The sequence below is a fragment of the Dermacentor andersoni genome, chromosome 11 (genome assembly GCF_023375885.2).
Source record: "Dermacentor andersoni chromosome 11, qqDerAnde1_hic_scaffold, whole genome shotgun sequence".
In the NCBI taxonomy this organism is placed as follows: domain Eukaryota; kingdom Metazoa; phylum Arthropoda; class Arachnida; order Ixodida; family Ixodidae; genus Dermacentor; species Dermacentor andersoni.
Genome location: NC_092824.1, coordinates 112194668 through 112209998, shown reverse-complemented (window position 1 = coordinate 112209998; position 15331 = coordinate 112194668). Strand labels below are relative to the sequence as shown.

Below are 15331 nucleotides of genomic sequence, written 5' to 3'. Positions count from 1 at the left end.
ATAGCGAAACAGTTTTTTCTTGCCATGTTTCAGTACCCAGTACGAAGTTTCTGGCTGAATGTCTTCGGCCAACACCGAATGACAGGCAGCAAGCGTCATTTATTGCTTTAGACCAGCAATATTGGACGAGGAAGAAGTTTGACACGCGACTTAATGTCTCGGGAAACTTTAGTAGGGCGTTTTTGAAGGCTAGTTGGTTCATACTTGAAGGAAGGTTAAAATTGCGCTATAAAAAACGAGGACAAGCGGAAGGAGCGCTCTTGGTGTATTGTGTGTTCCTTCCGCTTGTCCTTGTTGTTTTTTTCGCGCAGTTTAACCTACCTTCATGCCTTCATTGTGAAAGCAAGATCAGAGGAGACGGGCCGATGTCAGATATCCAACTGCAGTGTTGTCATACATGTGATGCAAAGCAAAGTAAATGCGCACCTATGGTTCTCAACATATGATGAGATCCGTCTATGCGAATTGAAAACGAAGGCTTATGCGGCTTGGGGGGAAGCCCACTGCCAGTTTCCTGCATGAGGATTTCCCCCTATTGCTGAGAAAATTCCGCAAAATACTTTTCTTTCTTTTTGTTGATTATGCTTACTTTTTATGTGTTTTGCATATGTGGATAGAAAATAAACATTTTTTCTGGGTATTCAAATGTCTCGTCGTTAAATGGTTAATGAGAGCTGTAGCACAGCACGCGCGGTTCACAATATAGCTGGACGCGTCCCGTGGTGACCACTCGCATGTCTGTCCTTCACGATGCTGACGGGAGTCCGATGTGTACACTGGGTTGAAGGCATTGTGCAAAAGGTCTACAAGAGTAAGCGAGTAAAACACAAAGTGTTCACGACAGCCCACGCGGTATTAGCGCGTCATGATTTCCTTTTCTTTGAAGTCAATAAAATAGATGTGGCTTAGTTCCGGAAGGAGTTGAGGTCTCTCTACGTAAACGTAACCTTTTTGCAGGCACGACCCCCTTTTGTGTTCAGAAGATAACATATTAGTATCCAAGGCGTTAAGATGTTTTTGTGCATGACACGCGTGTGAAACCAAATTATTCACTTTAGTGGAAACAGACCCACTCAAGATATCCGCAGGAGGTAGATATCTCAATTCTGTTAGATATGCTGGATCACTTGAAGGGGAGGACACTACTAGTGAGACAAACAGCAATGTGGTGATAGCTAACGGTTAGGATATCGTAGTGCTTGAGGCCCAGCGTTCTTCATATTGGGCATAACAAAATACACAAGTCTTGGGTAAAAACTGTAGCACAGTGGATAATTTCACATAACCCCATTGGATATCATATCCCAAATGCGAAAATCAAGCCGAGCAGTAATGAAATAATGTATATCTGGCAGATATCCTGTGCTTACCACCAGCTACGAAAAATACGCCCATAAAAGTCCGAGGTGAAGTGCCTTGATATCCAGTTCGCACTTATCAGACAGTATAAACTGGAGCGCTGAAAAATGTTAGCAGGAAGGTCAATGCATTTCGCCAGAGATATTGAGGACGTCTTTCCCCCCTTGAAGCTGGAGCTATACATAAATGCAGAGTACTTCTACTAAATGGATATCACTTTACTACTCCTTGACTTGCTTTTCGCAATCGGGATATATGCTCTAAAGTGAATAACTAACAAGTTAATTGCTAAGCATTTACTGCTTAGGTACCACTAGTCTGCAATTTTTCTTCGCAATTAAGACTGCCTTTTCAAGTGACCCATGTTTTTTCACAGAATCACGGTATCTGTAAACTGAAAAATCGAAACGTGCAGGCGCGCAGTTTGCGAGTTGCGCTTTACATAAATAGCCTCAAGATAGAGAATCCACTTTCCTATCCATAGTAGGCGAAGAAACAAACTGCGAATGCGGCCAAATGTCTTTCGCGGCGGCAATGCCGCCTAGCTGGGACCGCGGGAAGTACACCGCAGTCAGGTTTGACTGAAGAAACGCCAGAAGGAGCCACCATGTCCCGCCCGATCCTCCTATGCACTGGTTCCATCCTTTAATTATTGAACGTCAGCAGAATGAACTTCAGACTTCGAGTATACTTCAAATTTCAAACACAGATTTCGATTCACGTATGCATTAAAACGACTTTTGGAAACACGCTGGCTGGATTAGTACATTTCGGATGATTGGGCTAGAGTAACTGATGTGGCATATCTGTTTTGGGCATGTACACAGAAGGCAAGAGTGTATTTTTGTATTTCAAATGTTTTGCACGGTAGAAATGGACCATGTCATTTTTGCACTTTTTCGAGTCCGTTGACAGAGCCTTTGCTGTCACTCTCCTGCTGTTTTCGAGCCAGTGTTGACATATTATTTTTTGCGCGTGTAACAGAACCAAATCAAGAAATTTCCAACATTTTCGTAAATTTTCTCTAATGTTGCTAAAAGTGTCGCTATAACTATTGAGTAAACTTTAAATAGCGTAGGTGTTCTGGAACATGTCATAGGATAACGTTGAGCATATATTAGCGATGCGCTTCACGTTTTCCTAGTATCCATGCAGGTGAGGTATAAACAGGGAACTTACTGCCAGTGCGTATCGGGATTTTGATTTGTTGACATATCAACATAACAGAGGATTCCCGGTGAAATTTCTTATTTACCTTCATCTTTTATAGTTAAAAATTTAGGACGATTAAAAAAAACATGGGTAAATGGATTTTTTTTCTTGCAGTAAAATTAAGGCAATTAGACGACATTATCCCTGCCGATTTTGTATAGTAGGATACAAATTTAAAAAAAAAAAAGCAGTTGGCCACCAAGGTGCACAGACCGCCCGAAATTGTTGCGCCGCCAGCCAATTACAGAAGCAGACAAAATTGTCGTCATGCGTGTATTTCAAAATGGCGTCGTGCTTGATACTTCCAGAAGGTTTGCTGTTCTTGAAGAGTCTTTTCATCGGCGGAAGCGATGAGGTGTGCAACAGACACGGGCAAACTGCATGTAGTCTGAGCATTTCACTCTTCAAAAGTCCGCGGTACAGTTCAGTATCCCTGCTGACCTCGTTTTACTAATGAAATTTCACTGCCAACTGAAGTGAAACTTGGCAATAGATAGTTGCAGCGAAGCAAGCGTTTTATTTCAGTTCAATAAGGAATCAGGCTTTCACCGTTTCACCACAACAGACGAGCGAAAACGTACAAAATTACGCGCTTACAATGTAATTTTTGTGGTTACCGCCTTATTTAGCTACCAGAGAAAGTGTGAAGTGCGAACTATTTGCAGCCTCGCGGAGGAACAACAGTTGGCGGTTATGAGGGCGTGGGCGGGGCTTCACTGCGGACTTGAGTTGTATCCGAGTATAGCCTACCGCACTCATGAAATAACAACAAAAAATTCATCGACGCGCCTTTCGTCGTAGCATGTTATTAGGGCAACGACATTTGCGCCCTCTTATGTGGCTCAAATACAACGCATCTACCCCTTAATCCACTTGAAGGTTTCGCAAGAACTTGTATATTGTCACAAAGCCGTGGGAAATAGAAGCGCTGCGTTCGAATTCACGTGAGCGAACCCAGCTGCTCCGATATGTGCGCCATCCTATGCAGTCCATCTGTATTGTTATGCAGCTGCCGAGTTCCAACTCTCACCATACACATTACCGTAATTAGTTTTGGTGAATTAATTGAATGCTACGGCTGCGAGCGTTAACCAATGGAACGTTGTTAGTGAAACTGCGCAGAACATGCAGTGCTAGGTCCCATTCAGATCGGTGTCGTGAAGAATTAAAACACGCATTTTGTAAGCACAATGCAACGCCTGTCAGCGACACCATGCTGCGAATTACAAGCAAACTGTGACCATCACCGATATGAAGACAACCACTGATTCATCATGCATGGTCAAAGAGCCCACACGCCTTACAGTCAACTTTTAATGCTTTCTTGTATTTGTGAATAATAAAGTGCATCATATAGAAAGGAAACCTCGAAGGAAGTTCATAACTTCGAAGGCGACCAAATAGCGCCAATTGTTCTGTCATGTCGCTAAAAAATGTCCCCGGTCACTAAATAGAAAAAAAAAACATTTTCTCTTAACACACAAGAAAGTCAATAAGTCTACCCATAAATTGGCTGAATTGGCAACATTGTTTCACACACGTCGCTACGCAAATCGCAACATCGCAACGCTCATTATACAACGGCGCGTTCATCATCAGTGTAAGTTTTCTTTATTCACAAATTTTCTTCAAATACAGAAAGAATTTAGGCTTTCCTTGTTTGCTTTTCTTCGATAAGAGACTGTTAAAATAGATTCTGAGGCAAAACTTGCCGAAATCGCGATCTCATTGCGAGGCACGCCGTAGTGAGGGGAATTCAGAATAATTTTTGAACCAGAATATTCAGAATATTGAATTCAGAATAATTATAACCAGAACCTAAATCTAAATCCACGAGTGTTATTTCATTTCGCCTCCATTGAATTGTGGCAGACGCGGCCATGATCGAACCTGCAGCATTGACGTAAGCTTGGCAACGCCGTAGCCATAGGACTATCGTGGCTATCCTGACTATCGGGACTATCAAGGACTATCATGGGCCTTCCTAATGTAGTTTATATATAGTCACTATTCGGCCCAGTTCACACGTAACAAGGCGCAAAATTTTTTTCACAGTCTGTCATCAACCAGCGCTTTAAGTTTGGGGCACTGTACAACAGCAGACGAATACAACTATCGAGTTCAGTTAACACTACATCTTCATAATATTTCTAGGTAGTGTTTTCTGTGTTTTGCGTTGCTCTCATCACGGTGAATAAATGCTCAAGAAACCTGAAGCTGGAAGTATAGCATGGAGAAAGCGTTGTAATGACAACGCGATGCTATATGTGCGCCTGTTCATCCCAATCTACCTGTCGTTTATGCCATTCTTCTTTACCTGGGAAGTAGACGTTTTCAAAGCAACGAGGCGCGCGTGTGTAGTACTTACTCTCATTTAATTGTATTAAAGGTCAGCCAAGAAAAACATCGTTCAGAAAGAACCATGTTCCAATGAAAACACTGTGCCGTGTTTGTTATTCTTTCGCTAAAGTGGTTGTTGGTTTGAGCGTGTGGTAGACTGAATGTTGATCCAAGCCGTGAGAGCCTCTTACGTATCTTTCCTTCATTGTGTGCAACGCAGAGGCCATTTTCTCAGCATTTATGACTGTTGCGCTGCGCAAGAAACTTCTATTCAGTTATAATTGCTTAGAAAAAAATGTGGCGCAGTAAGCGAAGGCAAGATGTTTTCTCCAGGTTAGGCAACTTATTTGGGCCAGAACAACATGTACCATGATTAATCGGAACCTCGTGCACGCCTTGTGCGTTAGGATTCTCGCATGATGCCAAGAGCACCTGCGCGGCTAATTCTATTCAAGCTGTCTTACATGCCCAAAGTTTTGTTAAATTAAACTAATGATTCAATGTAACGCGATACCTCTGAGGTCTGCTCAACAGCTAATTCACTACACGACACTCCCATAAAGGAAACAGAACAACAACTTTATTGAGAGCCCTTGTCCTATTACCGTAAAGTCACCTTCAGACACGAGAACTTCCTTCTATTAACTCCTAAGCGCTAGTTTTATTTTGCACTCAAGGATGCATCTACACCAGACATACTGCTCATTAGTATGAAGAACGACGGCGTAAACGGACCTCACTTCTGAATTCTCCCTACAGAAGAATGAAATGCGTACCATTGGCACAGATTCAGCACTATGAAAGCATAATACCTTATTTAAAAAGTTACAAGATCTTGCAAATAAGTCAGCTACATAAGCAAACACTACCCTTGGAAATTCTGCGGCAGCATCGTACAAACAACACTAAGCTCTAAAGCAAATATGGGTTTAAACATACTTCATACATATTAAGTAAAAGACTAATATAAAAGTATAAAGCGGGCAGGAATTATTACGCTCAATTATTATCCTCTTAAACATGCGATCGTTTAGGCAAGAAACATAATACCCAGTCACCAAAATGTTGTATTTCATTACAGAGGAAATGTTAATGTTTACTTACTTACTTTTTATTCTCGTGCCGTTGCGTGTATCTAGTGTTGAAATTGAGGTTATTTAGGTCAGACCACGTTTCCTCATCTTAGTGCTTATTACTACTATCAGAGGACAGATATCACAAATCTACAAATGCCACTACCCTTGTAACATTGGCGTATACCGCAATAAATATATCTGCGCGTACTGAACGTTTTGCCACCTACAGGTATTGAGAAACTTTTTTTTTTTTGCTGTAATGATGGCAAGGTCAATTGAGGACACTTTAAAATCTCTTGTCATGTCTCCTAAGCCATCTTTAAAACAATTGACCTTCACAAAAATGAAATGGCAATCACTGCGGGGGCTCGTACTACTGCGACAAACCAGTTCCCGTGTAAATCAGCGTCTGTCGAGTTTTGTCCACTTATAATGCAAAACCCCTATACCGCTGTCAATGCAATACGTGCGGTGTGCTGACAGCTGTGATGTAATGTGACATACGGCAGATGCTGCTTGCCACTTCTTTTTTTCTGCTACGGTGTGGGAACAGGGAGGTTACTGAAAACGAAGCGGCGTATCTGCGCCGGCAGTAGTGCCTGGAACGAGCAATACTCATGGCATGTAATGGCAGGCGTGCAAACGTGGGTACAAGCAGTCGATCAGTTTTACCAAGCGGTCACGTTAAGAAATTGCAAGAACATTGCATAAATGAGCCAATCGCACGGGTTCTATTAACACACCATAATAAATCATTAAGGCAACCTCTCAGCCACGGTAATGTACACCAATTTTGCAATTGCACCAATAGGCAATTTTACCTGCTCCCTCAAGCGATTTCCATTCGGCACAGGCTATCCGAGAGAGTGTTTAATTCTAGCATAATATAGAATTCTTTATTATGCTAGCGTGCATCGCTTGAAAATTAGTGATGAAGTAAGACATACAATAAAAATTATCATATGATCCTTTGCATGCGTGTATGCGATGCGGAAAATATCTGCAGAAAATTCTTACATTTTTGTGTGTGCTATATTTGATATCCTTTTTCATAATTGCAGATATTGTTGTGTACGAAGTAGGATGTTATCACTACCTTGCTATTTCTCTATGTAAATTGCTCTCAGATATATGAAACGAAGACTTTGTCCATGACAAGTCGTTCTCCGCCTCTCTTTTCGTTTACACTCCCTCCTGCATGGGCCCGAAGAGGGCAAGCAGTGTGTAACACAAATATCCGACAACGACCCTTGTCAGATGACTTTCCGGTTTAGAACACAGACTATCATCTGACTATTTACTGATGAGGTGACAGTGAGCGTTTGAGTTGTCCTTGCCCTTATACTTTTAGGCATTTCTTCGTGCCAGCGTTTCTGCACCATGAATCCCAAACAATTTGCTCAACATTCGGTCCTTCTGAGCAATACTTTTTGAAAGCGAGCTGAGCAGCTGCCTCCTTACAGGAGGTTTGACACCGATTAATCGATGACCCAGACAAAGACATGCGATCGCACCAAACGCATGGCCTGCAACGCTTTCTCCAGTTGCCCACAGTCAATGGTGACCACACTATAGCACGCCATGCTGGCTCGCCTTCTGACGATCCGAGTTTCTGTTGACCATATGCCTTATCTTGCTTCAATTACTGACGGCTGCTGATGCTTCCTCTGCGTTGGGCATGCCTTCATAAGTGATGTACCGCCGGTGCACCTTAGTGACGTAGCTGAAAATAAAGCAATACTCCTCAATGACGCAAATAATAATAATGATTTAATAGTAACCGTAAATAATATCGATCGTTTAAGGAAACGCTTGCGACATCTAGCTTAGGCGTACAGTACATTTATCGATGCAGAAACTCGCGCGATGGCGTGACTGTTTAATTTAACGGTGTTCAATTAAAAAACGTGCTTGCAGCAGACCGTAGCCTTTACGTGAGATCCCTGAAAAGTAAGATGGGATCAGAAGGTATGATATCACAACTTCACCATATATGATCTATTGTTTGTTTTTACTTTCGAACATTTTGACATATTTGTACCTCAGATTGAAATCAACGCTCTATCTCTCAGCCCATTTTCAAAGCATAAGTGAAATCCTTTATCTAAATTTTTTAATGGCAGGTGAAAGCAAACCCCCTGAGGGATAGCTCCTCTCTTACATGCGTTTAAATTGCTGCATTTGAAAATGTTGTTCGAAGTCATCTTCTATTTTATGCTGCATTCATCGCCTGTTTCTCCTGCGGTTATCCTGTGGCTGCTCATGGTGGCTCAGCGTCTTTAATATTTTCGGTTTTGAGCATAAGATGGCGGGTTCCACTGTGCACCAAAGTTAGTGCTCTTTAGAGGTTGAATAAAAGATGCTGATGCACCGAGGGCATGGTGCCCATGAGAGAACGCCAGCAGGCGGTCAGCAAAAAGAAAAGAAAGAAAAAAAAAGGAAAAAAGGAAAAAGAAAAGAAAGACAGATGCCGCAGATTCTCTTCCACTTATTCCCTTAAATCAAATAATAGGAAACCGTGATCATCCCCGCATTCCTCCTTACGTTCAGATATTGCCACGTTATCTAAAGAAAAGTAAAACCTTTGGTACTGCTGCAAAAGTTTGAAAGAAGTTAGGTCCCATCTCGTGAACTTTCGGAAAATTCAGAAATATATAACTTCAAACGACCTTTCTGCACGTTTTTGCCATGAATCGCTGAGTTTCGAGCCAACAGTATGCTCTACGTAATTCATCATCGAGAAAAATTGTTCGCAGTGTCCCACATACAGAGGCTTGATCCACGCAAATGTACAAAGTAATTTTCTCAACGCTGATAATTTTGCTCACTCTGGGCATTTTCATATGCGGGAGGAAGATTCGAGAAAGCAAGTACTATTCGTTCACTTGAGATGATAAACTCTATATATCAATCAATCAGCAGTAAGCGGAAAATACAGTACCCCATGAGACCAACGGCGATTCCGGTAATTCCGGCGGCGGCTAAGTAGGGAAGACCCGGCATGAAGGTGATGGACACGTTGAACAGCCAAGTAAGTAGTACGTCCGCCGCCTGTGGTACCACAGTGTCGAACGAAGAAAGGAATGCGAACACCTTGCCTGCATCACAGGTGCGCAGAGTTCGACATTAAGGTGCTACTTCTACGACCTGAATCTCTTAGAAACTTGCTATTTCGAGCCGACCGTGTTGGGTTCACGTACGTGAAGGACACCACAATCTTTGGTTAGATACCTGCAAGGCAGGTGAAGTCCGCCTATAATTCTACAAAGAAGGGCGTGGTCCAATGGTGGTACCAAACCTCTGTCCCTCAGCACAGCTGTTCGATGCTCTAACCATTAAGCCACGGTCAAAGTAGCTCTTTCAAACGTCTCCCGCGTGCGCCACGTGCCAGCTTCTCACATTCTTACCTCGTAACTGATAGCGCTTTGAGACGATGTGTCAGATAGCACAGCCTTCGAGATTGGCTCACGAAAACGGTTAGATGCAAGGGAAGAAAACACTAGTCCGATTAATTGAATTCTGGGGTTTACTTGCTTTGGCAAAACCACGATTTGATTATGAGGCACGCCGGAGTGGAGGACACCGAACTAATTTTGACCATCAAGGGGATCTTTAACGTGCCCCCAATGCACAGGACACGGGCGTTTTTTTTTTTTTTTTTTGCATTTCACCTACATCGAGATGCGGCCGCAGCGGCCGGGATTTGATCCCGAGACCTGGTGTTCAGCAGCGGAACACCACAGCCGCTAAGCCACTGCGGGGATACCGGTCTGATGAACCGGAGAAAGTGGTTCGCTTTAGAACTATCAATTGCACGAAATATTTTCAGTGGCGCGCGCTGTTGTTGTGGTCCTCAATGTTAGTTGTGCATACCTGCAGTGAGTGATTGACAATTAATGGAATGGTCAAAACAGACAAAGAAGGGGAAGGCTAATCTGCGAAAATTTTGAAGCTGTCACTTACAGATATAGACGATGAGTTGCGAGAAAGAATACAAATAAAAACAACATAAACACACATCCCTGAATTAAAGAAACAGTAACAGAATCAGCTTAGCAGTGTAATTTGTTGGATTCAGTAAGTTAAATTTCGGATAGTGGAGCTAACTTTTCGGTGGCTGAACCCGAGAGTATAGGTAACGAAAGGCCGAATTAGAGGCACAGATAAATATAGACCGAGACTTCCGGGAATAGTTCATAATTATAGACTTTTTATCGTAAAGAAATGCCAAAGATGGCGAAAAGTAAAGACCTAAGGTCACCTCAGTCTCGCCAGAGAATCAGTATAATGGAGGAGAGAGCAGTACACACTGCTTTAAGAAAACACTTTTCTTTTTCCCTCTGTCGCCCTTTTTTATTCAGTTTATTGCTTGCCACAACTGTCAGTTCAATTGTTCACTCTTCAGTTGTCATCATCATGGATGTAATCCTCTAATTTCACGCCCCTCCCCCTAATTTTACCTGCCGTGGTTGCTCAGTGGCTATGGTGTTGGGCTGCTGAGCACGAGGTCACCGGATCGAATCCCGGCCACGGCGGCCGCATTACGATGGGGGTGAAATGCGAAAACACCCGTGTGCTTAGATTTAGGTGCACGTTAAAGAACCCCAGGTGGTCGAAATTTCCGGAGTCCTCCACTACGGCGTGCATCATAATCAGAAAGTGGTTTTGGCACGTAAAACCCCATAATTTTTTCTCCTAATTTTCTGCCGTCCTCAACGGTGCTTCCTTCCACTTGACACCCATTCTATAACTCTAATGGTCCTTCGGTTATCTTCCCTACGCATTAAATGGTGTTACGATTGACGTTTATCATTGTTCTATCCCGCATCGTTTCTCGACGATCAATGTTTCACCGGCTTGCGTGCAGGTATGAAAGGCCTTTCACGCTGCATTGTCGTTTTCGCAGGACCAGGCAGCTGGCGACTAAATCATCGTCACCAAAGCTCACGGGTAAGACGAGCGGCCGCCTTAGACAGTACCCGGCATGCACCGCGACACGCAATCATAAAAGCTCACCAGAGGCGACAATGGCCGCCGCCCTTCGTAGAAACAAGAACTACCGTGAATATCGCTTTACCGTAACCCAATCATGAAAAGCAGGTTGCCACTATCCCTCAAGAGAAAAGTATATAACAGCTGTGTCTAACCAGTACTCGCGTATGGGGCAGAAACCTGGAGGCTTACGAAAAAGGTTCTGCTTAAATTGAGGACGACGCAACGAGCTATGGAAAGAGTAACGATGGGTGTAACGTAAAGGGATAAGAAAAGAGCAGATTGGGTGAGGGAACAAACGCGATTTACTGACATCTTAGTTGAAATCAAGAAAAAGAAATGGGCATGGGCAGGACATGTAATGAGGAGGGAGGATAACCGATGGTCATTAAGGGTTACGGACTGGATTCCAAGGGAAGGGAAGCGTAGCAGGGGGTGGCAGAAAGTTAGGTGGGCGGATCAGATTAAGAAGTTTGCAGGGACAACATGGCCACAATTAGCACATGACCGGGGTAGTTGGAGAAGTATGGGAGAGGCCTTTTCCCTACAGTGGGCGTAACCAGGCTGATGATGATGATGATGATGATGATGATAATGATGATCCTGACAAGCGTGCCGTCATGAATGGCCCAGTACTTGACAAAAGGGGCCAACGTCGACTACTTCCGTGGGTACGGCGTTCGGCATAAGGTTCCCAGCTTGCCGCATCGTTGCCTCGTATGCGGGGGCATTCGTGCAACAGTAGAGGTGGAACCCTGCAGAACGATGCCACGTCATGGGCAGGATTTAGCGAATGGTTCAACAATTGTGTTTGGCCGAGAAGAACAGTCCATTTCCCCCGCAAGAAAAAGAGGGAAAATAAGTGGATAAAACGTGGATGTTGAGTGTTCTGAGGGTGTGCCCTACCCGTGCTAGTGCCCCGACACGTACGGGTGCTGCTACTCGTGCTCATGCTCGTACTAGTACTCGTGATAGTACACGTGAACTCCCATTACGTCAATTTGTAAATAAACCGTTTTGTCATCTCTGGGACGTCGCCCGGGACCTCTCGATCGCCCGGCAGCTGGCACATCACCAGCCACGGAACCATAATGGCCGCTCGGACACAGAGTCACAATAACTGTATAACAGCGGTGGGATACGTAGACCTGCGTCCCAACAATGGCCTACCCATCTCCATTTTTTATTTCTCTTAATATCAACTAGCACATCGGCTACCCCGGTTTGCTCTCTAATTAACACCCCTCTCTTCTTCATCTTAACGTTATGCCTAACAATTCGTTGCATCGCTCCTTGCTCGGTCCTTTACTTGTTCTCAAGTTTATTTTTTGTAACCTCCAAATTTCTGCATCATGTGTTAGTATACTAGGTAGACTGCAATGATTGCACAGATTTTATCGATAGAGGTAAGCTCGCAGTCAGGATTCGATAATGCCTTCTGTATGCACTCCAACCCATTCTTCTATAAATTTTCTTGTCATGATGAGGTTCCCTATGAATAACTGATCTAGATAGACGTACTCCTACACTGATTCTATAGGCTGACCACGGATTATAATATCTTGGTCTCTTGCCAGGCTATTGAACATTACCTTTATGTCCCGCATATTAATTTTCAGCCCTACTCTTACAATTTCTTGGTTATGGACCTCAATAATTTGTTGAAATTCCTCCACATCTCTGATGAACAGGGCAATGTCATCCGAAATCATGGCCGAGTGGTTTGGACGGCCGGCTAGGCTGCAAAAAGCTCCTGCTTCGGTCGCCACGGCCGAGCACCCACCGGTATGACGGTCGCAGGCAACTGCCCCGCCAGGTGTGCGGCTTTCCAATGATGCGCTGCTTGGGAGAGGTTCGTACAGACCTCTAGGCTTGCTGTTTAAGCTTAATGCTCTTTATTGTTGTTCCATGCACAGTAGCACACACTGCAACCACTGCCTGCTCTGGCATTGCTGCTTTCAGTGTTCTCACTTGTTTGAGTGTGCGTGTGACCGCATCTGCTCTAAAATTATCTCGGTTTGGATTTATAAATAACATGTATGAAGCAAAAATGATCCTGAAATGGTTATTGGAGGTTTAAATGCCGGAAGTGGCGTCTTGTTGCACAGTCGGTGAACTGCTCGCATCATCAGTCTGGATTTTGTTCTTATCTTTTGTTTTAATGCTGGCGAGATGAAGTGATCAGTATAATTATTTATAATAGAACGGAAAATTCGGCTAGTTGTTTCACACCAAGCATGGTCTCAATGGCGCTAAGTTGACGAAACACGAAAACAAAGAAGGTAGACACACACCCTGAGTGTGTGCCTCACTTTTTCATTCTTTTGTTTCAAGTTAGCGCTACTTAAGACCATACATAATTATTCATAAGCAGTAACAACAGTGGCGTACGATTACACTGCAAGTGTAGCAGCAGTGTTCATACCTAAATGAAGCAGAGATTTACGGGGCGAAATGCGGTTCTGGCAGGTCTTTCGGAATTGACATTCGCGTTAACGCTGACCAGTCAATCAAAAGTAAGTTAATTTTTTATTGAAGACCTCAGTGTAGAGGTTAACAGAATCTATTAGTGTCTAAAACATGTTTGTGCCGTAAGCGGGTCACTTATAAGATTATGCGCGGTTCGAGAGAAGAAAAAGGAAAAGCCGATATCAACAATTCCTTGAAGAAAAATGAAGAGCTGATATCAACGTCTTTCCTCAACGGATATAAAGCTACCGACGTCAAATGTCGGGACTCACCAACTTCGTTGTTTCCCACCAGCTTCGAGAGATGCGTACGGATGCCCGCCTTTGCCAGGAAAGTTGGTATGCCCACCACGCGGCCTGGAATTAAATTATACAAGGTGGGACGCATACACTTCTGATGAGGGATCTTCGAGTATCATCGCCGAATTGCGCCCTCAATGACAACTTCAGCACTTTCAGTAGCTATTAATACCCAAGTGGCGACAAAGACATTGAAAGTAGGGCATTGTGTGTTTTGTGAAGTGTTCTTTACTTTTTTTTGTGCAACCTCGCCACAATGTAGTGATGGACGGCATTCGTTTGAACTTTATTTAGTTTAACAACCTCGCACGTAATTGTGGCTTTACGTCATCCCAATACAACCTCGCACGTAATTGTGGCTTTACATCACCCAATTTGTTTCTTTTTCCTTTTTTACGTGCCCATCAAGATTTCTTTCGAGTAACTTTCATCACTGATAGCGTCTTAGCCCATATAGGAAGGAAATGAAATAGCATGAAGCAAGTGTGTCCAAACACTCTACCTGATCCCCCAGGTAAATCTGCCTAACACCATGGATGTTACGGAGGCGGAATACAAGTAGTTGTAATCTATAAGCAATCTGTGTTAATCTATGTTAATTTATGTTAAGCAATCTATGTTAATCTGCTATATGCAATACAGTTATGCGGGGAATTTCACTGGTTCATCAGGAGTAGAACATAATTGCCTTACAGCATTTTCCTTTGTATTGGTCATTTCAGATAAACTCACTCCATGACCCGTCGCTTTGTCTTTTGCTTGATAATGAAGTCACAAGTTCATTCATAACTTCAGAAGACGTAAAGTATGCGGACATCAGATGCCAACTACACTTGAACTACAGTTGAAATTTGCGGGAATCCTTGCGGTACAGATCGTCTTCATCAATTAAAATTTGCCAAAGCCGAGCGCTATTTGTGCGCCAATTCAGAGGTCCAAAATACCATATACACTCCCCTAAGGGCCACGCTTTCTTCCGTGATCATGATGAGGCGCGGCCATCATGAACATCATATATATAGGGCAAGTCATTTGTCCAATTTTTCCGTACGTGCGTAATGTACCATAAGAAGGAATGCAACTATTTCCACAACATATTTCTTTATTCGCGCATGCACGTCATCCACTGATGCCCGTCGAGTCCTCATTAAATTCCGCCGTTGCTCATTATCGGTTAGGAGCGAACTCGCTTATGCGGTCGTCCGCAGTACCATTTATTACGCTAGATTAGGCCTGTGTGTTTAAAGCTCTGCAAAAGAATGCCGAAGGACGCCCCGCGCCAGGCGAAGTGTGTTCGGACATTTTTCTTTCAACTTTCTTATTCTCCTTTGTTAGATTTTGGCATGCTAAGTTAGCGATGCGGCTATTGCATTCGTGCGGCCCTTATGTGAGTGCGGCCATTATACTCAAGCGTATACGATAGCTCTTCTAAAACGACCAGTTGAATCAGCCATGCCCTAGTCTGACACGAGATGCCCTGCAGCAAATCCCGATCGTCGAGGGAATGGGAAACACTACAGGGAGCCTTAACCTGCAAACACGTGACCCTTATTTCCAACCTGTACATTTGGCGCGTCCACTTTA

At 43.5% G+C, this 15331-nt stretch overlaps 1 protein-coding gene across 3 annotated transcripts in view; it reads right to left on the bottom strand.

Annotated features, from left to right (window-relative positions):
* The window catches only part of LOC126539503 (probable peptidoglycan muropeptide transporter SLC46), a 217532-nt gene that overhangs the window by 114030 nt on the left and 88171 nt on the right, over window positions 1-15331 (bottom strand). Inside the window, exons 5-7 of one of the 3 annotated variants that reach the window (XM_055075424.2) lie at window positions 13721-13804; window positions 8929-9085; window positions 3870-7710 (exon numbers count right to left, since the gene is read on the bottom strand). In XM_055075424.2, the coding sequence (XP_054931399.1) occupies window positions 7626-7710; window positions 8929-9085; window positions 13721-13804 (326 nt within the window). In that variant the 3' untranslated portion in view covers window positions 3870-7625. Of the gene's footprint in view, window positions 1-3869; window positions 7711-8928; window positions 9086-13720; window positions 13805-15331 lie in introns of those variants that run through there. The other 2 variants (XM_055075426.2, XM_055075425.2) reach the window with 2 other exon arrangements.